The 27,065-nt window shown below is 40.3% G+C and overlaps 1 protein-coding gene across 1 annotated transcript; it reads left to right on the forward strand.

Annotated features, from left to right (window-relative positions):
- The first annotated feature begins 1,558 nt into the window (after window positions 1-1,558).
- Window positions 1,559-26,853, forward strand: mrc1a (mannose receptor, C type 1a). The gene is made up of 30 exons (XM_080417730.1): window positions 1,559-1,692; window positions 1,986-2,387; window positions 3,042-3,215; window positions 5,066-5,221; window positions 8,155-8,268; window positions 8,817-8,960; window positions 9,433-9,624; window positions 11,076-11,233; window positions 11,636-11,746; window positions 11,875-11,990; window positions 12,448-12,596; window positions 13,432-13,631; window positions 13,830-13,945; window positions 14,407-14,488; window positions 14,900-15,044; window positions 15,185-15,223; window positions 15,734-15,897; window positions 16,659-16,723; window positions 16,816-16,916; window positions 17,010-17,149; window positions 18,616-18,724; window positions 19,382-19,554; window positions 20,426-20,531; window positions 21,327-21,559; window positions 22,516-22,681; window positions 23,452-23,604; window positions 24,370-24,486; window positions 24,718-24,885; window positions 25,056-25,088; window positions 25,688-26,853. Exons 1-30 carry the CDS (start codon window positions 1,623-1,625, stop codon window positions 25,924-25,926), a joined length of 4,335 nt encoding a protein of 1,444 aa, XP_080273856.1. The 5' UTR covers window positions 1,559-1,622; the 3' UTR covers window positions 25,927-26,853.
- Window positions 26,854-27,065: the final 212 nt, after the last annotated feature.

The following is a 27,065-nucleotide window of genomic DNA, read 5'->3' on the forward strand; positions in this document are numbered from 1 at the left end:
AAGTACACAAGATAATGTACTACTGTATAAAGGAGGAACAACTTAGAACTAGGAATGCACCGATATGGATACTGATGTTTAAAATAACAATTTAGCCGATAGCCGATACTGATACCCATATTTGTTTATTTAAGTTTTGGTGTTAGTATTTCCCCCATTTGTGCCAGGGAAACTAATAAATCTTCATTATAATAACTGTTCAGAATCTGCAGCTTGGTATGCTGCAGATAACCAACACACCAACATAGCCAGTGCAAAATTGATGCTTATCGACAATAGATAAATATTGGCTACTGCCATCGGTGAATGTCAGCTTTATTTGGCAATAACCATATTGACTAGGGGTGTGCCAATACACTAATTTTACGATACGATACACGATATTGCGCTCACGATATCGATACGATATGATATATGGCACTTTTTTATTATGAAAATATATGGGGGGGGGGAAGCTTATGAAAATATATTGGGGGGAAAAAAAAGCAAATGCAAACAAATACTTCTGTTTTTGCATTATTATTATTATTATTATTATTATTATTAACATAGTATACATGTTTTTATGTCTGAAGAATATGAGGGCAATGCTTATATCCCATTCTTGCTTATTTCAGCACCATAGATTGACATGACAGTAAATCACAGGCACATGGGTAACTTAAATGAATTCAAAGAAAAAATAACGCACATCCTCCTTTTCTTGATGCTGAGCCAAACTGCAAAAAAAGAATCATGAAAAACAAGATGGGGGCTCGCAACTCACTCTTAAATGCTCCAAAAATGTTTTACGGCAAACAGCAGCAGGTACGATGTTTCAACCTTGCAGTCTTTTTCAAGTTGCATACTTTTTGCATACAGGACTTATGATACTTTTACTTAAAGGGATATTTCACTTTCAAATAAAATAAACATTAAAAATAAATATTTTTAAAAAATGAAAAAAGTTATGGCAAAATCACGGCCCCCTCACACATTAGTAGGATATTCTAATGCGTGAGGGGCCGTGATTTTTCCATTACTTTTTTCATTTATTTTTTATATATTTTTTAAATGTTTATTTTATTTGAAAGTGAAATATCCCTTTAAGTAAAAAATGTGAGCACTTTGTCTATGAGTGAGACGTAGTTCATTCCAGACCTGGGACCTTAGTCAATTAATTAAAACGACCAAAAGATATATTCAAACTCAGATCAGGCTTTGCTTTTCTGGGCATGGACTTTACCCGCAGTGAAAGTTTTAAACACTTTTCATAAATGAAAAAAAGTTTAAAAAAAATATATATATATATGACTTTGAAGCTGTGATTGAAGCATTGTTTGACTCTCCCATGCACTATGATATGAGGCTGCAAGCTTCTCTCTTCCCTCACCTCACCTCTTCCCTCTCTCTCTATTTCTGACATTCTGACATCAGTTGCATGGAAACTACTGTCACTCGACAAAACCTTGCCAACCCATGTGACAGGATACATATTAGTAGGGTTAAGGGAGGGAAGCACTATGTCTCTATCTCACTGTTGCTCTGTGACAGGCATCTTAGTGCACTGCAAGAGCTCCCCTCTGCCCGGAGTGGACAACTATCTTCACATTCAACCACTGAATTATGCACCGAGCATAGTAATGGCACTCCACCTATCCTTTGCTTTGCTCCTCTGCCTCCTGAAAGCCCTCTGCACTACTGCTGAAATAGGTATGTACAGTATCTCTGACACTGACAGGCTTTCATTCATTTGATTTGTTTGTACAAAGGAAGTGTACTTAAAAGTGCAACGCTCTCATTGCACTTTTTAAGATGCAATTCACTTGAACTGACCAGGAATAATGAACTGCAGTCAGGGATGCAATGGACTTTTGAGGCAAATTCATGTTCAAACTTGCATTTTGAGTTTTTGTTGTGTGTGTGTGTGTGTGTGCTGCCGATTAAAGTATGAGGTGTGAAAGAGGTTATAGTCTCTTACTACCACAACACTGTTCTGCTTACAGATACGGGCTCCTTCCTGATCTACAACGAGAACCATAACAAGTGCATCAAGGTGGAGAGTGCCACCTCGGTGACGGTGGCGGTATGTGATCCCCACGCGGAGAACCAGAAGTTCCGCTGGGTGTCCGAGTCGCGCGTCCTCAGCCTGTCCCTGAAGCTGTGCATGGGGGCCCAGGAGATAAAGGACTGGGTGAAGGTGCAGCTCTTCCCGTGCGACGAGAAGAATGAGCTGCAGCACTGGCAGTGCAAGAATGAGACTCTCTTTGGCCTAAAGGATCGAGACTTGCATCTCAACTGGGGCAACAAGGGAGAGAGGAATGTAATGATCTGGCAGGGCTCAGGGTTCTGGAGTCGCTGGAGGATATTTGGTACCCGGGGTGACCTTTGCTCCAAAGGATTCCAAGGTAGGGATTAAAGCCGCACGTGTGTAATTGAACAAATATTTACCAGTGCACTTTTCTCATCACAAAGGAACACCCTTTTTATGTGAGGAAATTCAGGCATTTTCAAAAGGCCTCATAAGTAATTGAGGTGCTGATTGTACAGAATCAGATTAGTATCAGGGACAATTTACATGTTTTAAGAAAGTCTTTGAGGATGTTAACCACTTATACAACCCTATATACATTGATCTGAGTTCCCAGGGATCTATGGTATAGGCCCCCTCCTTTTTTCCCTCTACACCAAATCTCTTCACCGATAGTTGTGTATCTGCTATTTATTCGCCCCCAGAATGGGAACGCTAAGGTTCATGTGGCCGAACATGACAGCATCACATTTTTCATGACACCTTTTTGTAATGTGGACAAAACATACAGTATACAAAAGGCTTGTACCCTGCTGATAAAATTATCAAGTATAGAGGGTTTAAGTGGTACTGAATTTGCAGCTCAACAAAAGCTAATTCATCCTAGTGTTTGACGGAGGACAATTTCACGATAAATTAAAATCTCTGCGATATGATTATTGTGAGCGTTTTTTTTATCACAATAAACAATAGTAACTATTATCGTCCCATCCCTACTGCTCAGTAACATCACGATTTGTCCCTTTTTCAGAGATCTTCACAATAGGGGGCAATTCCTTTGGAGGCCCCTGCCAGTTCCCCTTCAAATTTGGGGAGAAGTGGTATGCAGAATGCACACAGGAGGGTCGGTCAGATGGAGGCCTCTGGTGCGCCACAGAGACAGACTACAACCAGGAGAAGAAGTGGGGCTTTTGTCCCACCAAATGTAAGTATAAGCTAAGAAATGTGTTCCACACATGCTTAATTTTGTACTTAAAGGAGTAGTTCACCCAAAAAATTACTTATTTTCTATCAGTTACACACCCCATGAAGCCTTGAATTCATGGAGATTTTGGAGTTTTTGTCGCATTCCTGAGCCAATAATTTGATGATCCGGTCATCGGTCAATAGGAGACTCCTACCGGAGACTCATCAAATTATTGGCTTAGGAATGCGACAAGAACAAAAAATCTCCATGAATTCAAGGCTTCATGGGGTGTGTAATTGATATAAAATTGATAATTTGGGTGAACTACTCCTTTAAGTAAAAGTATCAATACCCTATTGTAGAAATATTGTCTGATACAAGTACAAGTTTGATAGTCGAAATTTACTTGAGTAAAAAGTACACAAGTATTGGCATCAAAAATACCTGCAGTACCAAAAGTAAACGTACTCATTATGCAGAAGGTCCCATTTCAACACATTTCAAATGTATAACAGTTATTTGAAAATAGCAGATCTACAAGCTCACATCACGTCGCTTTGCGACACGTTGTGATGCTTTTTAAATCCGAGAAAGCGTCTGTGTCATTTTAGTTGTTACTATATATCGTCGGACAGAAACCTCTTATCTCCATATTACTAACTTGTTGTGTTTTTTCATAAATTAACTCCTTACTTGATCATACTACAGCGTCACACAAAAGCATCAAAAGTAGCAGATCCGCAAGCTCGAAACACGGCGTGAAGCAACACATTTTGAGCTTGTAGATCTGCTACTTTTGCTATTTTTGAATTTGAATCCTGAAAAGTAACAGTTTTGGACACATGAGGTTAGGTTACACAGTCTCGACAGAGACTATGTATACCAACATGATTTGGTTTTGTGGACAGTGGAGGCAACCATGCAAGGCACCAACCTATATGCATCAGGAGCAGTTAGGGGTTCAGTGTCTTGCTCAAGGACACTTCGACACGCAGCCAGTATAGGAACCCGGTCATCAATGAGGGGGTCATTGCTGACCAGGTCCATTCCTCTCCCCCTCAGTAGAAAAACACCACCATTTCCTGCCTTGTTAAGTGTCAACAGCACTGTCTTTCTTTTCCGGCCCGTGTAGCTGACACTGCTCTAAAACTGGGACAGGAAAAAGGCCAGGAAAAGACAGCAAGCTCCCCTCTCATTATCATGTCGGGTGAACGGTCATAGATATGAAAGGCATGTAGAATACTGTATGCGTTAGATCAAGCACATCCTCCGTAACTGACAACACTTTAAGAAAATGCTATCTTGCTGAATCTTAGACAGACCTTAACTGTCTGTAATTGTGACAGGGGCATATTATGAAAAGAATAGGCCATCTGCAATTCGTGAGTGGAAAGGAAAAACTCTGTCACTGAGTTACTTGCAATTAAAATGTAAGTCTTACCAATTTATGTCTATACTTATCTTGCTTATGAGAATAAAAAAGACCTTCCTCAGACCTTCGAAGGCCTGAGGAAGAGCCTGGGGGCTCAAAATGTTACCACGTTTTGGATTTGGCAGCAGCAATACTGGTGTGCGGATTTCTTTATTCTTATATACTGTTTTTTTATTATACTTTTTTTGATCCAGCAACCAGCCTAGTAGGTCTGGGATGTGCGTGTCTTTTAGCTGTTTATCAGCTTCTCTCTCTACTTATCTTGCTAATTCACAAGATCCATATAACAAAGACTAATGATCACTATTAACACATCATTATTTATGTACTATAAAGTGGAGAGACCATATGGTCTCGGTCCCCCCCACCCTCCCTGATGACCCCAGTTAACTAATTCACTCCACTCACGCCTTTCCATCTTCCATACTTCTTCCAGCGACCAGCGGCTGGGATGTGGACCCAGTGACGGGGGTACAGTACCAGCGGAACGCCCAGTCGGTGCTGACCTGGCACCAGGCTAGGCAGAGCTGCATGCAGCAGGGCAGCGACCTCCTCAGCATCGTTGAGCTCCATGAGCAGACATACATCTCAGGTATACACCGGCCACCTCCTCACAGCCTACACACAGTGGTGGAAGAAGTACTCACATTTTTTACTTGAGTAAAAGTGTCAATACCACAATGTAGGAATACTCTGTTGCAAGTAAAAGTCTGGTATTCAGAATTTACTTTAGTAAAAGTACAAGTATTGGCATCAAAATATGTTTAAAGTACCAAAAGTAGAAGTACTATTTTATGCAGAATGTCTCATTTCAAAATTTATAAAAATCTTTTGAAAATAGCTAATCTACAAGCTCACAACGCTTGAAGCGATGCATTGTGAGCTTGTAGCCTAAGTATAAATAGGTCTGAAGTGGTTAATGTATGTTTTGTAATAATAATCCAAATCTACAAAGTAACTAGTAACTAAAGTTTTCAAATAATTGTAGTGGAGTAAAAGTACAATATTTGCCTTTGAGATGTAGTGGAGTAGAAGTAAAAGTATTGGAAATCGGAAATACTCAGGTATAGTACAAATACCTCAAAACTGTACTCAAGTACAGTACTAGAGTACATGTACTTAGTTACTTTACACCACTGACAGTCAGTATTTATCAAACTAAGGGCAGGCCAAGGATATTAGCCCAAGCCTGTTGCTGAGCTGTGCCTTGGCTACAAGAGCAACGATGGGTTACCTGCTGTCAAAGGAGGACCCCCTTTTTTTGTCCAGGGTCTCCTAGCTCGGCCATGCATTCTACCAAACCATCTGCAGCATCCATGTTTGGTGGCCAGTAGAGTTGTTCCGATAGCGATACCAGTATCGGGAAAGCTGCCGATACTGCCTAAAATGCTTGTATCAGTATCGGCGAGTATGCCAGTCTATGCCATTCATTTATCACATGATATTTCATTTACAGTCATATCGTGAATGCTTCAGTTGATGTTGCACTATTGTTTTATACTCTTACTGTACTATTTACATTATTATTTTACTAACTTGTAGCTGGACTTTAACAATTATGAATGGAATTTTGATGTATTCCTAGATCAGTGGCTCTCCAACCTTTTCATTTCAAGGACCCCTACAACTCTGAGTTACAGACCTGTAAGGGTCCATTTGGAACCCCCTCAAGGAACCCAGATGGTCCCTGGACCCTACTTTGAGAACTACTGTCCTAGATTTGTTTAAATTACACACTGGTATCGGATCGGTACTCAGTATCGACGAATACGCAAGTTATGGAATTGGTGTCGGGAAGGAAACAATTGTATCGGTACATCTCTAGTGGTTTTGTCCATGTGTGACATGGAACGATCTAGACAATTTCCTGAAATGAGGCAAGGCCATGTAAAGAATGCACGGAAACGTTCTACGCCTGGCCCTGGCATTTGTCATTGACGCACCTGGAAGGCGAATGTTGAATGTAATGTTGAAGTCAATGAGAGCCAGGTGGATAAGCCTATGAACAGACAATATGTTGTAATGACTGTGACCTTTGTCAGATAATTGGTTCAGGGAAAAAAAAAAAAATCTGATGTGTTTTTAATGTGCACAGTATATAATTTTATTGAAGCATCTAAAGAGCACTGAGTACGTTTCTGACTACTCATACTGCAGAATGGAATGTCATCGCGACAATTTGTTGAAAGGCTGTCAAATAATTGCCCATAATTACTGCCCAGTCAGAAACGTACTTTGAGCTATTTAGACACTTCAATATAATTATAGTGTGCACATCGGAAAAACAAGACATGTTTTCCTGAATTTTCTTTTCTTTTCTTTTTGTTTTGAAGCAATTATTTTACATAGGTCGCATTTTCATTCAAAAATATAGTTTATTCATACACTTGTCCATCCGTCTCTCATTGACTTCAATGTATTCTATCCAACTCAGTGTTACCAGATTTTGTGAGAGAAATAAGTAACCAGGTCTAGGAAAACAATCCCAAAAGAAGCGAGCACTTTAAACCTATAGACGTACATCGGCTATTTGAAAATAGCCGATCTACAAGCTCACAATGCGTCGCGATGCTACGCGTTGTGAGCTTGTAGATCGGTCATTTTCAAACAAATGACAAACACAAATGACTAACTCCCTGGCACAAAACATTTTCAGATGGGGGTTAGGGAAAAATACATATTCATTTGGGGGTCCATGACATGAACATATTTGAGAACCACTGGTTTAAATAAAAAATAAAAAAAAATGGAAGCGAGCCCAAATAAACTGCACTTTAGAAACCAGCCCAAAAAACTGCAACCCGCAACCACCAATATTTACAAGCGACTTTACAGAAAAACAAGCTCAAAGGCACTTATAACAAGTGGACTGATCCCACATTCGACTATAGTTTTGCTCCCAGTGCAGCAAATCTGCCAGCTGGACCAAGAAAGTGATGTAGATGGCCTTCTTTACGTGGCCTTTAAGTGAGGTCAATTGTAGCGACCATTCAGCATGCAGCGGAACTTAAGCTGCAACGATTGGTCCATATGTAATGACCCATATGTATATGGGTCATTACAATACACACAGTATTGTAATGACCCTTACACATATCGTCTGATTCGTCTCTGTCGGGTGCAAACCTCATATGTCCAGAACTGTTACTTTTCAGGATTCAAATTCAGAAATAGCAAAAGTATCAGATCGACAAGCTCGAAACGTGGCCCGGATCTGCTACTTTTGATGCTTTTGTGTGTATGATGGTCTCTTGGTTCTTTTGCATGTGCTGAGTTGTGAAACAGCTTTGCTCTGTATAATGTAGTTAATGATGACCCAGACAGTAGCCTTTAATAGTGTGATGTCCAGTAATAAAGCTGATTCGTTTTCATTGACTCATCATTACTGTTACGAACGCTACAATACACTATGTTTAATCTGTTGCGAATATTCATAGTAGTCTGTTATGCCATTCTCCAACCAAATTCACAGGAACAGTACAGTATGTTTACAGTGTACAGTAACAATGACTGTTGTTGCCTCAGGTTTGACAAACACCTATGGAACATCTCTGTGGATTGGACTCAACAGCCTGGACTTCGAGAGTGGCTGGCAGTGGAGTAACGGAAACCCATTCAGATATTTAAACTGGGGTCCAGGTGAGTAAAGCACAATACTACTGTATGTGTCACGACACAATGTTGTTAGGACGCAATTCAAAACAGGAAGTCAGGATGAAACTTTACTTAAACACATACCTACAAATCTCACAATACACATTTAAAATAACATTAAATAACAGTACAATAACAATTTCACCAGACACTCAAACATACATGCTAAAAGTGTGAACTAAGATACAACCTGAAACATACAAACAATGGCAAACAGAGAACAGAACAGAACCTACAAACCAGCACATAGTGTCATAAGAACACTATAGTCTGCACAGCTGGCATCCACAGGTGAGTGCACTCAGGGAGGGAATGGAGAGAACTGGAGACGGGCACCCCTGATGACTTTATGTTTGATGTCTACAAATATACAACAAATAAGTGTGTGTGTGTGTGTGTGTGTGTGTGTGTGTGTGTGTGTGTGTGTGTGTGTGTGTGTGTGTGTGTGTGTGTGTGTGTGTGTGTGTGTGTGTGTGTGTGTGTGTGTGTGTGTGTGTGTGTGTGTGTGTGTGTGTGTGCGTGACCAAATAAAGGCCACCCTTCGTCAGAGCCTGGAAGCAACTGTGCAACCCTGAATGCTGGAAAGGCGTCAAAGTGGGAGAGCAGCCTCTGTGATAAGAAACTGGGTTACATATGTCGCAAAGGAAACTCCACCAGTCTGCCTCCTGCCCCTCTAGGTAAACACCTGCCATTATTACACAATAGTCTCTCTCCTGTTGTTGGATTCATTCACAACATCACAATTAACTTCATGGACCATGTTAGAAATAGTCAACATGTGTCCATCATTGTAGATATAGACCTCTGGGACCAAACATACCTTTGGCTGGCCTAGGATCAGATCCCACCTTGTGTACTTAATTTCACCCGTAAACCAGATTAAGGTCCCTATTCTGGGTGAATTTTAAAATGTTTTTTCCAAATCTTTCCGAATGTTTAAAAAAAATTGTCAAAACTCTCGAGTGGATGGCAGAGTCCACACCGCAACTAAAACAACAACATAACGATACACGTAGATATAGCCATAGATATCTATACTTATACTAAGTGGTGGAAAGTAACTAAGTGTCAATGTGTGTGTGTGTGTATGTGTAACTAACCAACAATGTGTCTCCTGTATTAAACTCTTTGATATGTATCCATCCGTAGGCAAAGACCAGCGCAACTGGTGCGAATCTGGTGCCAATCACTGGGTCCCATATTCAGGCTACTGCTACAACCTGCAGCGTGGCAAAATGGTGTGGCGAGATGCCCTGGCTGCCTGCCGCAAAGAAGGGGCAGACCTCGCCAGTATACACAGTATAGAAGAGCAGAGCTTCGTTATATCCCAGTCCGGATACCGTGAGTTCACAAGTCATGTTGCACATTGCTACTACGGGTACATTATAAGCCTGAACTATGAAGGAAAGGTCAGAAAATTGCAAAATGTTGAAAAGGGACACTTTATTGGGTCTTAAAACATTATTATTATTATTATTTATTTTTTTTACATTCCTTTGTATCATTTATTTGGTATTTCAAGTCGGTTTTAACAACTTTAACATTTCTTTTAGACCTGTAGTATCAAATATGATACAAACACTTTGACATCGTAAAGGACTATAGACCTGTAGTATCAAATATGATATAAACACTTTGACATCGTAAAAAAAACCCTCAAATGCTAAATTTTGAGAGCTCATAAGTGCATTCAAGTTATCCAACACTTATTTCAAAATATTTGTAAAGATATACTAGGAAAACTTACCAGAACTGCTTAAAAAAATATTGTTTGTAGTAGTGCATCAACCTCTCCTGTTTAGTTGATGGCAGCCATTTTGGGTCAGACCACCTGAGGCTCTGTAACTACCTGCAGTGCAAATGGTATGGTCCAGGGGGAAGTGGGGATGTGTCAGATATGATACAACAGGTTCTTGGTCCAAGTATTGATAACACTGAACTTAATCTGCACACTAAAATATGTATCTGAACACATTATAGGTTAGTAATAAGCCATGTGGTAGCAAACATGCTTAGCTGGCTGTCTCTCTCTCCCTTGTAAACAAACACTAGCCCTGTTGCATACAGCTGCAGTGATTGAGATTCCAGAGTTCTATGGCCTGAAGGGATGGGACCTTCTGATTGGTTGAGACGACGTTTCAGACTGAAACGTCAAAATAAAATGACCGAAAATGTTATTGGACCTTTAAGTAAAGCCGTCACATGAGCTGCGTGCGTAAAAACAAAGACATTTAAATGGCAGTTACATAATCAGATACATTCCACATTTTCTGTGCTGTTGCTAGATACTTGAACCCAAACATCCCTATTCTGGGGTTAACTTTCGGCAAAAATATCAGATCTACAAGCACTGCGTTGTGAGCTTATAGATTGGCTATTTTTGGAGAAAATATTTACTGTAGAGCAAAAACAGAAGAACGCCTATAGTATAGAGCCCCTGGCCCTGGGAATATTACAGTCAAGTATAAGTGGTTAACATTCTAAGAAGTGGCCCGGACCGCTGGCGTAGCGGGCCGGGCACCTAGGCTCATTGTAGCCTGACAGCGTGTCGCGGGTTCGACTCCCTATCCCGACGGCCTTTGCTGCATGTCACTCCCCATCTCTCACTCCACATTTTCTGTCAGCCTACTGTCTTATCAATAAAGGCCTAAAAAAAAACCAAAAAAATATGCTAAGAAGAACACAACGTTACCTCACTGAAAAAAAAGAAAAGAGAACAAGACCCAAGTCAAGTCTGCAACTGTGCCTTATCTCTGACCTCATCTGTTGTTTGTGCGTTTCTGTGTCTCCAGTGCCAACAGATGTGCTATGGATTGGGTTTAACGATCAGAGGAACCAAATGCTCTTTGAGTGGTCTGATCACTCCCAGGTCACCTACACACAGTGGCAGACCGGAGAGCCATCGCATGCCATCAATCTCCAAGAAGACTGTGTCCTCATCAGAGGACAGGTAATAACAATAATTATAATATAAATCACTTATCAAAACAAAGTTAGAAAGTGATCCTTAATAGAATTTAAAAAAAAAAATGATTGTATAAATAAGAAGTGCAAGCCTCCTCAGGTAACATCCTCTGATTAAAGGAGTAGTTCACCCAAAAAAAAATTCAATCAATTACACATCCCATGAAGCCTTGAGTTTATGGAGATTTTTTAGTTTTTGTCGCAGTCCTGAGCCAATAATTTGATGACCGGGTGGCTGCTCAGTAGGAGACTCAATTGAGTCTCCTACCGGAGACTCTGCCGAAAATGTAGTACTCTATAAGTTCTTGAACTTGTCTCCTCTGTTCTTTTTGTTTGTTTTGGGTGTGTATGGTCTTTGGGACTTATTTTGTATAACCTGCCTTTACAGGAGGGGAGGTGGGCAGATCACGGGTGTGAGAAGGAGTATGGATACATGTGCAAGAAGAGGGCCATCAAATTCTCCAAGTCCCAGGAGGATGTGAACCCAGGATGCAAGCTGGTGAGTGATGCAGTTTTCCTTTAAATCAGGGTGAAGGCACACAGGAAAAATGATGAGACCAGATACAAATGTATTATGGTAAATTGATGGGAATGTATTCTTATTGTTATTGTTGTCACCATTTAAAGGGCTGGAAGAGGTTCGGTTCCTATTGCTACAATGTTGGAGCTGAGACAAAAACCTTTGATGAGGCAAAGCAGACGTGCAAGAATGCTGGCGGTGACCTTCTTGATGTGGCTGACAGGTATGTCTTTTTTGGGAAGGTACAGAAGTGAATTTATTCTGGCACTCATGCTACTGACAAATGTGCATTAAAGGCCCTATGGAGCTTATGAAGCCCCATGGAGACTATACAAATGAGTATCCTGATTGGTCTTGTTTTGAGAATTACTGTACTTTATTTCTTATCTGAATATCATGTTGCATCATGTTGATGATAGATGACCGTAACCTTGGTACTGTATCTCCATATTTCAAATTTCAATGTTTTTTCGTACTTCATCATACAAGATTGTCGAACCAAAGTAAATACCAAAGAAAATAGCAGATCTACAAGCTCATTGATGGACTATTTTCACAATTTCAATTGTTTTTATTTTAAAATAATAATAAAAAAGGAACAGTTTTTGATGTCCAAGGTTCCCACCCAACTGTGACGATATGTTGACTCCATACTGTCACATTTATGTGTTCTTCTACAGATATGAAAATGCCTTCTTGGTCAGTCTGGTGGGTCTGAGGCCAGAAAAGTATTTCTGGACAGGCCTTTCCAACACAGAGGATATACACACATTCGAGTGGACCACCGCAAGAGAAGTCAAGTTCACCCACTTCAATTTAGGAATGCCAGGTACAGTAGAATGTCACTTAAAGTATACCCTTGATTTCTTTCTTTTTTGAATAGCCATGATCACATTTTATATGTCCGGTAATATTGGATAACGGGACACCACATACTGTAGGTAACCGGAACGCTCGCCCCAAAACACACTTGCCCCCACTTTTCCGCGGACCGCTCACCCCTGGTTCTTATATTCTTGTATTCGTTTTACTGAGGTTAAGGATAGGAGTAAGTTTACGGTTAGGCACAGTTTTACTGATGTTAAGATTAGGAATAAGTTTAGGTTAGGTTTGGTCATAGTTTACTGAGGGTTACGTTTAGGAATACCTGGTGGCGACCGTTCCAATGTCGCCGGATTTGACCCGGGACGAGCGTGTTTTGGGGCGAGCATTCTTGTATTCACCACATACATGCACATTTCGTTCCGGTTAACAGTTGAATTACTGTTCTAAATAGGAAGGTAACAAAAATATAAACGGGAAGCTTTTTTTCTTTGGTAAGTGGTCATGGTTTAATTGCGATAATTCAAGACGGGGTGTCGTAATATTGGAAAAGATTGATTCTGCGGTGGGAACACCAGTGAGGGAAATCAAATGACTACACTTTTGAGTGCATGAGCAATATTTAATATAGCTTCAATAACTTTACATTCGTTATTTATGCTATTGTTAGACAGACAGTATGGAGTAGTAGTCAAACCTTTAGACCAATGTGCTTCCCACAGACCTCAGCCCTCAGAACTTGTTTAATATGTGTACGTTTTCTTGACCCAGTTGCAGTTTCAGAGATCAATGCATCTATGATTTTGTCTCCGCTTGTCTCTTTTTGCTGTGTTTGAAAAAAGCCAGAAAACAAGGTTGCGTTGCTATGACAACTGGAGTGTTCGCTGGCCTCTGGGACGTCGTGAGCTGCGGCAGCAAGCAGAAGTACATCTGCAAGAAGCGAGCCGACGGGGTGGTGACCACGTTGGCCCCGCCCACCACGCCACCTCTCAGCTGCCCGTCTGGGTGGTACTCGGCTGCCAAACGGAATGTCTGCTTCAAGGTACGAAGGACCGACTGAACTGCGATTGATTGGTTATACAGTATGCCAGTCACAGCATTGACCTCAATCACAAAAGTGTTGTCAGCTCCATTGTGTCACGGGAATGGTTGAATAACTAGTGCCTGACTCAGCTGAACCTCAAAATGATGTCTTTATGGTCATTGTATTTATCAAAGCATTTTTCTCCCATCAATAAAGCTTTATAAAAGACAGTCTGATGGCAAGAAGACTCATGCAGAGGCGAGGGATTTCTGCAAGGCCATCGGCGGCAACCTGATCAGTATTCACGGCTCGCAGGACGTGGACAACATTCCGTACGTTAACCTGATTTCTCCATACGTTAACCTAATGTATGTAATAGAGTTGTTCCGATACCGGGACCAGTATCGGAAAAGCTGCCCATACTGCCTAAAATGCTGGTATTGGAGTGTATGTCAGTCTATGCCATTCCGACGTAATGTATCACATGATGATATGTCATTTACGGTAATCAATTATTTTGTATTTTGAATGCTTCAGTTGATGTTGCACTACTGTTATACTCTTACTGTACTATTTACATTATTATTCTACTAACTAAAAAAATCCCAGATCAGTTCTCAAACTTCTTAATTTCAAGGACTCCTTTCAAGGATAACTCTGACAAATGGAACCAAATTTGGTTCCATTTGAACAGCTACATCTCTAGTATGTAATGGTAGGATTTCTGTAATAATCCTCCACCACTGAAATGGTCTATTATACCATGTGTTCTCCTCTGCCTCGGTTTGTGCAGGTTTCATTCCTCCAGTTCGGCCTGGATTGGTCTCACCTTACAAGGAACCCATGGAAGTTATGTTTGGTCAGATGGAACTGCTGTAAGATCACTTGCTCACTTCTACACTTTATTATTATTATTTTATTATTATTTTTATTGTATTAATATTATTAATATTTTTTATGAATAAAATGTAATTTTGTCCAATCTGTATGGTAGAGTATGTTAATACAATACAATTGGGGTGGTTGTATTTTGTCTCCCTGCTCCTCTATTGAGACATTTAGATTGTGTCAAAGGTCATGTTTCACCTATACACACAGGATCTGACACAAATTTTGACCTGAAGGTCAAGATTAAATGTATCCCCTGAGCAAGCAGGCAGAGGCTCTATTATCTCAATGGTAAAAGGTTCAGCACTTGTGCAGGAAACCAGGTTAAAATCTGTGTGGTAGAGGAAAGTTTCATAGTGCAGCTTTATGACATGGCATTCTTCCAACATTTCCTCTAGTTTGGCTATGAAAACTGGGCCTTTGGGGAACCAAATAACCACAATGACGACGAGCATTGTGTGGAGCTTCATTTTTCGTACGGATGGTACTGGAACGATCTGCACTGTGAATCCTACAAAGACTGGATCTGCCAGATACGCAAAGGTACTGCCTGGGTCCCATCATGGAGTTCATATTCACCCTGATTATCAATTAATCATATTGATTTATTGTTCTGTAACAAATAATTAAAGTTGTGGGTTGTTACTCAAGCTCTTCCAACGTGTTGGTTCTTGTATTTCCAGGTGTAACGCCCAAACCCGAGCCTACCGAAGTTGTAGATGGTGAGTGTTCTTCTTCTTCTTTTTTTTCCCTCATACCAACCCTGCAAATCAAAGCTGGAAACTCTAGATCTGTTTTGTTCCCTTTGCAGTCTAAACCAGTGGTTCCCAAACTTTTTAGCTCAAGACCCAAAAGAGAAATTTGAAGTTTCTTAGTCGGAACCCAAACTAGTGAAAATAGCATACAGTATCTACAAGCTCACAACGTGTCGCTTCGTGCCGTGTTGTGAGCTTGTAGATCTGCTATTTTCACTACTTCTTAAATATTTGTTTTGTTTATTTATGGAAATTATTCGAATTATTCTATTTAAGTCATGCAATATTTTTGAAATATGTTGGAATTAATTTAATTGAAAATGTTGTTATTAAAAAAAATATATATATATATATATATATATATATGTATATACATATATTTACATTTTAATGGAAGATGAAAAAAAAGGGGATATTTGCTTGCGACCCATAAACATTGGTCAGCAAAGCTCTAGAGCTGTTCTGTTCTCTTTGCAGTGTACAACACCACTCAAGACGGCTGGGTCATATACAATGACACACAGTATTTCTTCAACTCAGACAACCTGGCAATGCACGAGGCTAGAGCCTTTTGTATAGCCAACCATGGTGACCTAGCAGTCATCACAGCGGAGAGTGAGAGGAGATTCCTATGGAGACAGGTGAGACAAAGACCATGCAGCCCAGAGAGTTGAGTAGAAAACACATGTATATATCCAGCTCTCAAACACTGTCATATTGTATTCCCTTCCTTCCAATCTTTATGTACATAAATTATAATTCCATTTGTAAAAACAACATAATGACTGCGACATGTTCTTAACCATTAAAAAAATTAAATGTATTGGATGCAATTGTGAACAATAGCCAAGTCAGATAATAAGCCCTACTTCTTCTTACAAAAGATAGTAAAAATAGTGGATCTACAAGCTCACGACACATCACGATGTGACATATTGTGAGCTCTTAGATCTGATATTTTTACTCTGTTTTTATAATAAAAAAAAAGAATTTACAAATGTTTAAAAGAAAATCTAAATACGGGTGCCAGAGTTAATATGATTAACACATTTGGTTTTATTAAATTGTGATATTACAGTATCGATCTGTAATGCACATATTGTGCATGTATGTGTGTGTCTGTGTATATTGTATATAGTCGTCAAACATAAATATCAAACATCATCTACATTCCCCAAAAGGATTAGGCCTGACGAGTAGCAGGGATAAAACATATCCCCACTGGTGATTTTTTTTTTAAATGACCAGAGGGTAGATATGAAAAGCAGAGGCATGGGTGTTTCCCCCACCCCACCCAGAAAACTGAACCCTGCCTGTACACATGAAGACTCCTACAAGGTCTTTGTAACTACTGTATACTGGATGTATTGCAATGTAACACAAATCCTTTTTGTTCCCACAGATATCAAGAGGCCCGGATGGACAATACTACATTGGCATGACAATAAATTTGGATAAATCGTTTAGGTAAATCAAACCACATTTGTATAATGCTGTCAGATTGTTAAACAGGGAGTTATTGACAAATTTTTTTTTCTTTTTCTTTTTTGTATTTTCAGCTGGATGGATGGTACCCCTGTCACTTACACGGCATGGGAACGTAATGAACCCAACTTTGCCAACAATGAAGAGAACTGCGTGACCCTCTACAAGAGCATGGGTTAGTAGGCTACAACACACTAACTCCGGTACATGGTAATAGTGAAGTTACCAACTTTCATTAAAAAAAAATCTGTGACTTCTGCACCTGTAGGGTACTGGAATGATATTAATTGTGGCATGGAGTGCCCTTCCATTTGTAAGAGAAGTACATCTTTCATCAATACAACCATGGAGCCCACCACGGTCCCTAAGGGAGGATGTGCCCCAGAATGGACTACTTTTCAAGGAAAGGTAAACACGATGAATATATTATTCAACATAGAGACACCATTAAAATACCTGTATATATTTCCATGTATCCGTAGAGTTTGTTCAATATAAAGGTCTTAGTTCTAGTTTAAGGATATGATCTACAAATAAAGCTGCCGTTCACATCCTGCATTTTACAGCATGCTTGATCGGTTGCTTCAGATATAACATGTGTCCGAAATGTGTTCCTCTTTGAGTGACCAGAAGTGCAGTTAAAGGGATAGTTCACCCCCCCAAAAAAAAAAAAAAGATTAGTCACCCCATGGAGACTTAAATTCATGTTTTTTTTTTTTTTTTTTTTACATTCCTAAGCCAATAATTTGATGACCAGCGGACCGGTACGCAGCGGTTCCAGTAGGAGACACAAAGGAGACTCTTTGTGTCGCCTACCGGAACCGCTGCCGGTCATCAAATTATTGGCTTATGAATGCGAAAAAAACAAAAAAAATATCCATGAATTCAAGTCTCCATGGGGTATGGAGTGACTACTCGATAGAAAAAAAGTCATTTTGGGGGTGAACTATCCCTTTAAGTTCAGGCAAGTAGTAGTTGATGCGATGCGAGAGTGCGGTCTACAGCCAACTCTAACTTGGGACTCCTGAATCGCTGCCCTCCGCACCCTCCCGTCCAGCATCAGGGTCTTGAGCTCTGTGATGTTGTTCGCTCCGCTGCATGGTCCACCGTCTACATATAGGTGGTGCACCTCTTTCCTTTCCTAGCTTTGCCCTGGGTTGGCTCCCACAGTGTCAGTTTGCTTGCCACTAGTTCAGGGTGCCTGACGCAGAACCCAGCCAGCCCCATCCTTCTCTCCCTGACCTTGTCTGTGACCCGTGGTAGGTCCCCGTAGAGCAAGGGTTCCCAAACTTTTCAGGCCGCGACCCCCCCCAAAATAATTATATTTGAACTGGGGACCCCCGACCCTGACAAGCACTTGGAATTGTAGGCATTACATTTAGTTTGACTCGGTTCCACAGATAAATATAGTGAAAATAGCCGCTCTAGAAGCTCACAGCGAGGCGTTGTGAGCTCCTAGATCGGCTATTTTCACAATGTTTGCCTCTTTCTTACGTACTATTTGACAATTTGGCCAATTTGGTATTAAAAACGTCTTAAAGGTCATTAAATTATAACTTTAGAAATGTGCAGATACCTATAAACTGTGTGTTGGTTTGTTTACTGTTTAGTGAGAAAACAATGTTGCACATTAAGCTAATCATCTGGGGACCCCCCAAAATAATTTGGGGGTCCCGACCCCCAGTTTGGGAACCACTGCCGAGGTCCAAGTTTCTGATGCGGTCCGCCCATGTGACGCAGTTCTGTCACCAGTCACCACATTCTGCCACATTACAACCATAACTAACCTGGACATGGATGTGCTGCTGTTATCTTATCCGGGCCCTCGCCTGTGTTATTCCAACACGCAGCATTAACACGCCATGTTTACACAGTGCTACACATTTGTTTCGGGGACCAACAAGAAGGACTGGCAGGAAGCCAGGACTCACTGCATGAACCAGGGAGGAAATCTGGTGTCCGTCCTCGGTGAGAGAGAGCAGGGTGAGTGACAAACAACATACCATGCTGTTCTAATTGAATGGTCGGTCAATTTTTTTTAGCAGTGCCTGGTAATGTTTTGCATTTCAGCGATCTCATTCCAGTGTTGCTATAGTCTGTGTAAAGGTGTGTAATTTTATGGAGATGTGATGAACTCATGGATTCAAGTGCTCAGTCACCACGACTGATTTGAGTAATTTGGATTCTATAGAAGTCGGCATGTCTTGTCTTCTATGATAGCCATGATGTTGTGCAGCGGAAATAGCCGATCTACAAGCTCTCAATTCGTTTGAGAATTTGAAGTGGACTCAACCTACTGTAGTAACATGTTCAGAAGCATCTTCCATAAAACCCTAGTGTCTCAGATATTTCATAAAAGCAAAGGTTAAAAGCATCAATCTGTGATTTCTTCATCTGGTTGGTAGTATTATGTAGAACAGCAGGAACAATGTTGCCAAAACATAATAATTTCACTTATTGTGCTAATTGTTTAGGAAACAGAGCTCTAGTGTGGGTGGGACTAATTTCATGCTGTCTAACAATAATGATCAGTCGTGAGATTTAATTTTGCTTTAATCCATGTGAACTGCTGCTGATAAAGAAAGGTTCAGCAAAACTAAAAATCAAGTACTTATATACTTTGTTTGTCCTTTTTACTAGCTTTCCTAACAACACAGATGCTGAAGTATCCTGAAGATATGTGGATCGGCATGAACGACGTCAACTGGGAGATGCGCTTCTTGTGGACAGAAGGCAGAGGGGTTTCATTCACCAACTGGGCCAAGGGACACCCAGTGTCAGTGCCTGACGGACGCTATTCCTTTATGGATGAGGTGGAGCGCACACAACTACACAACACATGCATATTTCACAGATGAACTGCACAGCTGCTTGCATGTACATTATTTACTAGCACTGAATAGTTGATACTGTATTAAGCAGGGACTGATTATGATAGTGCAGTATCTGGTGGTCATACAGTGGATCTCAAAGTTATTTCATCTGGTTCATTTGAAACGGAACAAACAAGCAGTGGTGGAAAGTAACTAAGTACATTTACTAAAGTACTGTACTTTTATTTTTACTTTACTGGAGTATTTCCATTTTTCAATAATTTTACTTCTACTCCATTACATCTCAAAAGCAAATATTGTACTTTTACTTCGCTACAATTATTTGAAAACTTTAGTTACTACTTTCTTTGTAGATTTAGATTATTATTACAAAACCACTTCAGACCATACTTTGGCAATTTGAAAATAGCCGATCTACAAGCTCACAACGTGTCGCTTTGCGACGACGCGTTGTGAGCTTGTAGATCTGCTATTTTCAAATTCAAAGATTTTTCAAAAGATTTTTATACATTTTAAACTTGTGAAATGACCTTCTGGATAATGTTTTTATTCAGCTCCAGCACCTCATCTAAGTCTTTGGTTAACGGATGAGCGGTGGTTTATTTCACCCCACTAATTTGAAATAAAATCTGCATATTGAATAGTGAATGATCTAGCTCCTTCCTGACTGGGATTTGGATTAAAAAGACTAGTTCATTCACACATTTGACACATGAGGACGTAAATATTGATATCTGTGTAAAAGTGGTGTGATAATAACACTTATTCATAGTTCACATATTGAGCATATTTAGCTCTATTTGGGTGGACGTTCCCAGATCATTAACAAACCTCTCATCATGTTTGACAGGTGTTTGACTGTGTGATCATGGTAGGCAGCTCCCCCAAACAGATTGGCACCTGGAAGGTCGAGGACTGTGGCGCAAGTCGTGGCTTCATCTGTAAAAGGAACATTGGTAAGGAAGCTGTTTGCTACAGCAGTGGTTCTCAAACCTTTTCATGTCAAGGATCCCCAAAATTAACCCCGGACCACCATCAGAAAATATATTGTGCCAGGGACCCCCATACAAGATGGGTGTTGTTAAAATGTTTCAAATGAAAATGTTTCACTTGTAAATAGCAGATCTACAAGCTCACAATGTGTGGCACGTTGAAAGATATTGAAAATTGATTGACTGAAAAAAGAGCACACCAAGTACAGTGCAACTCAGGTCCGTTTTACTAAGTCTAGAATCAGAATCAGGAGGTTTTATTTGACACTACTCATACAAGTACAAGAAGCGAAATGCAATTTTGTACTGTGCACAAAGTACTGTGCTACAACTACAATGACAATAGTAATAGTAAAAAAGAAAAGAAAAACTAAAATAAGATAAGGATTAGAGCAGTGGTTTCTGGTTTCCAAACACTCGTCGGGGAACCATTTAGTTTCCCACATAAAATAAAATAAATTCAATTTTGAAAAGAAATGTCAAAATGTGACCAGGCCTAAAGGTAAAAAAAATAATTAAAAAATACAAGCTCACAATGCGCGTTGTGAGCATGTAGATCGGCCATTTTCACTAGTTTGAGTCCTGCGGGGAGACAAGAAATGTCTCTTTTGGGTCTCGAGCTAAAACGTTTGGGAACCACTGAATTTGAGGGTTGAAGGGTTTCAGATTGACATTGCCAATATAACTCTTCAAGAAAGTGAAGGTTCTTGAGCCATGACTGACGGATGACGTATGTTTGTTTAATTCCTCCGGCTGCAGACTCTCAGATTGTGGTCCCGGCCACGACCGCGTCACCCAAGACCTTTTATAAGCTGGGCAACGACTCCTTCAAGCTGGTGAAGGAGAAGATGAGGTGGGATGAGGCCAGGAGGCAGTGCCAGGCGGACGACGCTGACCTGGCCAGCATCCTGAACCCCATCACCCAGGCCTACATCACACTGCAGATGAGCAAGTACAACGAGCCTGTGTGGATCGGCCTCAACAACAACGAGGTGATGGGAACCCCAAAACCAAATCATAAAAATAATTTAAATTATAAAAAATAATGAAATCATCTTGTTTAACCACTTGAACCCCATATGGTTGTCCCTCAGGGCTCTATACTAGTGTATTTTCTGTTTTCTGTTTTCCGATCGACAAGCTCACAACGTATCGCGCTGCTGCGACGTGTTGTTTTTGATTGAATTGATTGACATTTTTATTAGGCAAAAGAATGTAAAACAACACAGTTACATTTATAATACTTTTGTTTAAAAGGTCCGACCAAAAAAGTCCTTGCGGTCTTGTTTCCGTTGGGGTCCTTGGATTAATTTCATAGACATATATAATAGCAACCCAACAGTTCAAATCAACATAAAAAGCTTGTGAGCTTGTGAGCTTGTCGATCGGCTATTTTCAGCGAAAGCTTTCCCCACAATACGGATGTGGTTAAAGGACCACTTCACCCATTTTCAACCTTATCTTCATATAATTGGTCCTCACTAATGCTCATTATAATATGGTATCATTTTTTGTCTACTCTGTTTGTGTGTCAGAGGAGGGCTGTGGACAGTTCAGAAACCCGCCTACCAGTGACATCGTCGATGGGGAATCCAAGCGAATAGAAACTGCAGGCTTTCTATTCCTGGAAAGTTAGCATGCTGGAAGCCATTGTTCTCGCATTAATAAAAAAAAACAATAAAACGTTTGAAATCTTGTGTTAAATGACCAAACCTGCCTACCGATGTCACTGGTAGGCGGGTTTCTGAACTGTCCACAGCCCTCCTCTGAGACACAGAGTAGACAAAAATGGTAGGCCTACCATATTATAATGACCATTGAGGACCAGTTAAATGAAAATGGGTCATTTGGTCCTTCAAGAACACATCGGTGGTCTTGCTATTTCTAGACGGGCCTTTATGCTGTGCCATGCTGCCATTAACATAACACCATGTTGTCTTGTCCACAGACTGAGGGCCGATTCAAGTGGGTTGATAACTGGCCTCTCTCCTACACAAAGTGGGGTCCGAATGAGCCTAAAAACAACTACGCCTGCGTATATATGGATGTGGACAGAATGTGGAAAACGGGGACATGCAGCAGTACCTATTACTCACTGTGCAAAAGGTCACCAGGTGAGACAATCATTCAACACATGCTCCTCATCATTTCCATTTAAGTTGCCATTCATATATCACACTTGTAAAATTAATGGTGATTGATTGAATATTGATTGAATACTTTATTAACATTTTTGCAAAGACGAGCACAGGGAAGTACGGTTCAATACAAGGTCTGTTAAACCCAAGAAAGCACTATGGCTTGTTTCCATTGGGGTCCTTTGTAGTGAAAAAAAGAATCGATGCTGCCATTTTCAGACAGGGAATAGTCTGGTAAAGTAAGCAGTTGGGTTCCATGGTTGTGCTACAAAATGCTTGCTCTACAACGGTGGTTCCAAAACTTTTTAGCTCAAGACCCAAAAGAGAAATTAGACATTTGCCAGGGACCCAAACTAGTGAAAATAGCAGATCTGCAAGCTCACAACGCGTCGCTTGCGCGCTTTTTTATATTTTTATTTAATTTATGAAATACTTAAGAAAAATTTTGGAATTCTTTTTAATTGATGAAAAGTTGTGATTTGTTTTTGTTTAAACTTTTTTAAATCTTTTGAAATATATGTTTTTTTTTATGTAAGAAACGGGAATATTTACTTGCGACCCATAAAAATTGGTCTGCAACACACATAATGGACCCATTATGTTTGAGAAACAGTGTTCCACAACATTCAAGAAAGAATTTCCTGCATGAACGAGGGCATGTGGGATGGCTAGTCAACTACCTTTTGAGTGTTGTATCGCGAAAAAAATAGGTTTAAGCTGTAGTCACCTCTCTTTCTTTTTTACAGATATAGCCCCCACGGACCCCCCGCAGCTCCCTGGCATCTGTCCAGAACCAAAGAAGAGAAAAACCTGGGTACCGTTCAGGGGTCATTGTTATTCCTTCCTCAACTCCGTGGTGGACAATTGGGCCCACGCTACAGTGGAATGTATGAGAATGGGTAAGGCTTTAAATTGTTTCCATTTTAGTGATATAGTCATATTCCCTTTTTAAATAGTTTTGCCTTCATAGCAGTGGGTGGAGGGGGCTGTATTCACAGCTAAGAGAGGATTAGAAGGAACTTATTATGGTCCAAATCAGGGGTCTTCAACGTTTTTCAGGCCAAGGACCCCTTAGCTGAGAGAGAGATGAAGCAGGGAATGTGCATTTTCAGACGTTTGACGACTTAAAGGAGTAGTTTACCCACAAATTACCTATTTTCTATCAATTACACACCCCATGAAGCCTCGGCTTGAATTCATGGAGATTTGTTTGTTTTTTGTCGCATTCCTGAGCCAATAATTCGATGACCAGGTGGCTGGTCAGTAGGAGACTCAATTGAGTCTCCGCTGGTCATCACATTATTCTTCATGGGGTGTGTAATTGATTGAAAATAAGTCATTGTTTGGGTGAACTACTCCTTTAAAACCCTCAATACTTTGTAAACTTGACTTTTGGCTCAGTTCTTGGTCTGCTCTTTTTTCCCTCTACAGTACACCAAACCTCTTCGCCGAAATTAGCAGCTCACACAACACGTTGTGAGCTTGTAGATCTGCTATTTTCGGCTAATGTTCCCCCCAGAATAGGGATGCGAGGGTTCAAGTGTTTAATGTAAAAATAAATATAAAATAGTTTGTATCACACCAACATTTTTGCGGTCGGACCCCCTGTTGAAGATCCCTGGTCTAAATGATGACTGGATGATAATTGCTTTTTATGTCCCAAGGAGCGACTCTGGTGAGCATCCTGGACCCTGCGGAGGGTCAGTTCATACAACAGAACCTGGAGCTTCTACAGGACGGTGCCAAGTCCTTCTGGACCGGCCTGTACAAGAGCCATGAAGGTGAGAGTGCACTCGTTAATGTTGACTGTGGTCTCGAACTCCTGACATCATGGTTTTTTTTTTTATCGATTGTGTAATTTACAAATAGCTGTGTAATAAGCAGGATAATGCACAGACACAAAAAACTGATATGATTAAAACTCCTGAAGGGGTTTATTTTCCATTAATGACCACTTACTTACATGAAGAATTAGTCATCCTGATAGGTGATCTCGGACCACTTATTTCCAGGTCAATGGATGTGGATTGATAACAGCGTGGTGGACTATACCAACTGGAAAACGGGGATGCCAAAATTATCAGAGTCGGACTCCTGTGTAGAAGTCATTTCTGACAGTGGTAAATGGAGCACAAACAGCTGCAATAGGTACAAGTCTTACATCTGCAAAACTCCCAAAAGTAAGTTCAACTCATCATCAGGTTTGCTTTAATTAGACCTGTTTGCTAAATCAGTCATTTACCTTGGTTGTCAATGGTTATTATTATTATTATTATCATTAATGGTTACTGTAGCCATTATCCATCTGTTGTTTACACTACTTACAATATTGGTTATGCTTGCTTTGCAGTTATTGTACCAACAGAAAAGCCTCCAATTACCGGTAAGCTACGGGGACTTTATTTTAAGAAATGGAATTTGATTTAATTCATAATTGTGCACAAGTGAACCTCCAGCTGTTAACCACTTACGTACTTACACACAGCCTTATGTAGTGAAAATAGCGCAAGCTCACAATATACCGCTCAGCTCTACAATCTGTATTTTCACTTTTGTTTTCCTTTTTTGGTGAAAATATAAAGATTTGGGTACATTTTCACCTACAATAACCATGGCCAAAATAAGAACGCCAGATTGAAGGTGGTAAATTGTTAGACTGGCTCCCTGTGTGTGTCAAAGAATTTATTTCATTTCATTACTTTGTATGCACCACATATCTGGAACAAACTCCCAGAAAACTGCAGGTCTGCGCTGCCACTCTTATTTCTTTACAACTAAAGACCTTTCTGTTTGCCGCTGCCTTTGATTGAATTACTTTTCTTTTTTTCTTTTTCTTTCCACTTATTTTGTTTTATGCATCCTAATGTCATTGTATAATTGGGTTTCCTTTGCTTGAAGTTTCGTGTAAAGCACATTGCATTGCCTTGTTGTTGAAAGGTGCTATACAAATAAAACTGCCTTTCCTGTTATTTTGTCTTTCAGCCCCCATAGTGGAGGAGGCTCCCCATGGGTACGCCGGCATCACCATCGCTGTGGTCCTGGTTATCATCGCTGTGGTGGGACTCGGCGGCTTCCTGCTCCGCAATAGGATACGGATACCCACCCCTGTCCTGGGAGAGTGCACCTTCGACAACAGCCTGTACTTCAACAACCCCATCCGCTCTGCCGTCGACACAAAGGGACTGGTGGCCAACATAGAACAGAACGAACAGGCTAATTAAGCCTCAGTTATACTTAGTTGCGTGTCGGTGTCGTGCTCAGTAAATGGCAGATCTACAAGCTCACAACGCGTCACGAATGTGACACGTTTGTGAGCTTGTATATCTGTTATTTACAGCATGCAACTAAGTATACATTTTGAAATACGGAGAACGTTGGTGGCGAGTTCTGTCACTTTGGGTAGATGAACACTGGGCTACAGAGTTGCTTAAAAGAATTTAGCAGAATGTTGGGGGGTTCTGTGAGAGAAACAAAGATATTATGTGATTTCCAATCATCAAGTATAGTTAATATGGATAATTATGGGAAAATAGAATGGTGGATCTCCATTCTTAATGCTGCACAATTCCAAAAGAGAATGATTGCTTTAATATGTGATAATGTGAACACTGTTGATGATGATTTCTGAACAAGCTTTATGACAAATAATGCGGTATGTTGGTTTATGTGCGTGTACAGATGTGCTTTTAACCAGTTAAACCCTATATGATTCATTGACCGGGGGTCCCTTAGGGCTCTATCCTTGGTCCTCTCATTTTCTTCCAAAACAATTTTTTTGCCGGAAACAGACGATCTACAACCTCACAAGCTTGTCAGTCTGCAATTTTCTACAAATGTTCGCCTACGTTCATCGAAGGTTCGCCTATTACGACATAATTGGGACAGTGGGGTTTAAGTGGTTAAAACCTTAGCCCAATAAGCTGACAAGGACTCTATTCAGAACAGAAAGGGTGTGGGATAGATAGTACTGTATAGATAGAAGCACCCGCTATGAAGCAAGCATTTTGAAATCCAATCGGGTAGACCAATCTCAGTTAGGATGATTCAGTCCTTCTACATGGCTTGACTCCTCATAGATGTTTTTGGTGGTGTTGTTGTTTTTTTGCTTATGACATTGTAAATACAGGAGATACTTTAATAAAACATAAATAAACAAAAGTAAATTCTGCCTGTGTTTCCTTTCTCCCCCAAAATACTTATTATATATTTCCCCTAACATGGTGATCATTTCATTGCAAAGGGCAATGAGTAGAGTAGATTATAATGAAAACACCTTGTTGGTGAGGTATTGGCTCATAGAGCGACATAATAAAGCCTGCTTGTAAGCACCCTTACTATATATGAGACAGAGTGATAAAGT

Source organism: Gymnoscopelus braueri (genome assembly GCF_963280865.1).
Source record: "Gymnoscopelus braueri genome assembly, chromosome: 21".
In the NCBI taxonomy this organism is placed as follows: domain Eukaryota; kingdom Metazoa; phylum Chordata; class Actinopteri; order Myctophiformes; family Myctophidae; genus Gymnoscopelus; species Gymnoscopelus braueri.

Bases quoted from the DNA above. Each gene is read 5' to 3' on its own strand.
- mrc1a (XM_080417730.1), top strand. From the start codon at position 1,623: ATGGCACTCCACCTATCCTTTGCTTTGCTCCTCTGCCTCCTGAAAGCC. The intron at 1,693-1,985 runs GTATGTACAGTA...TTCTGCTTACAG, and splicing joins CTGCACTACTGCTGAAATAG to ATACGGGCTCCTTCCTGATC. The intron at 5,222-8,154 runs GTATACACCGGC...TTGTTGCCTCAG, and splicing joins TGAGCAGACATACATCTCAG to GTTTGACAAACACCTATGGA.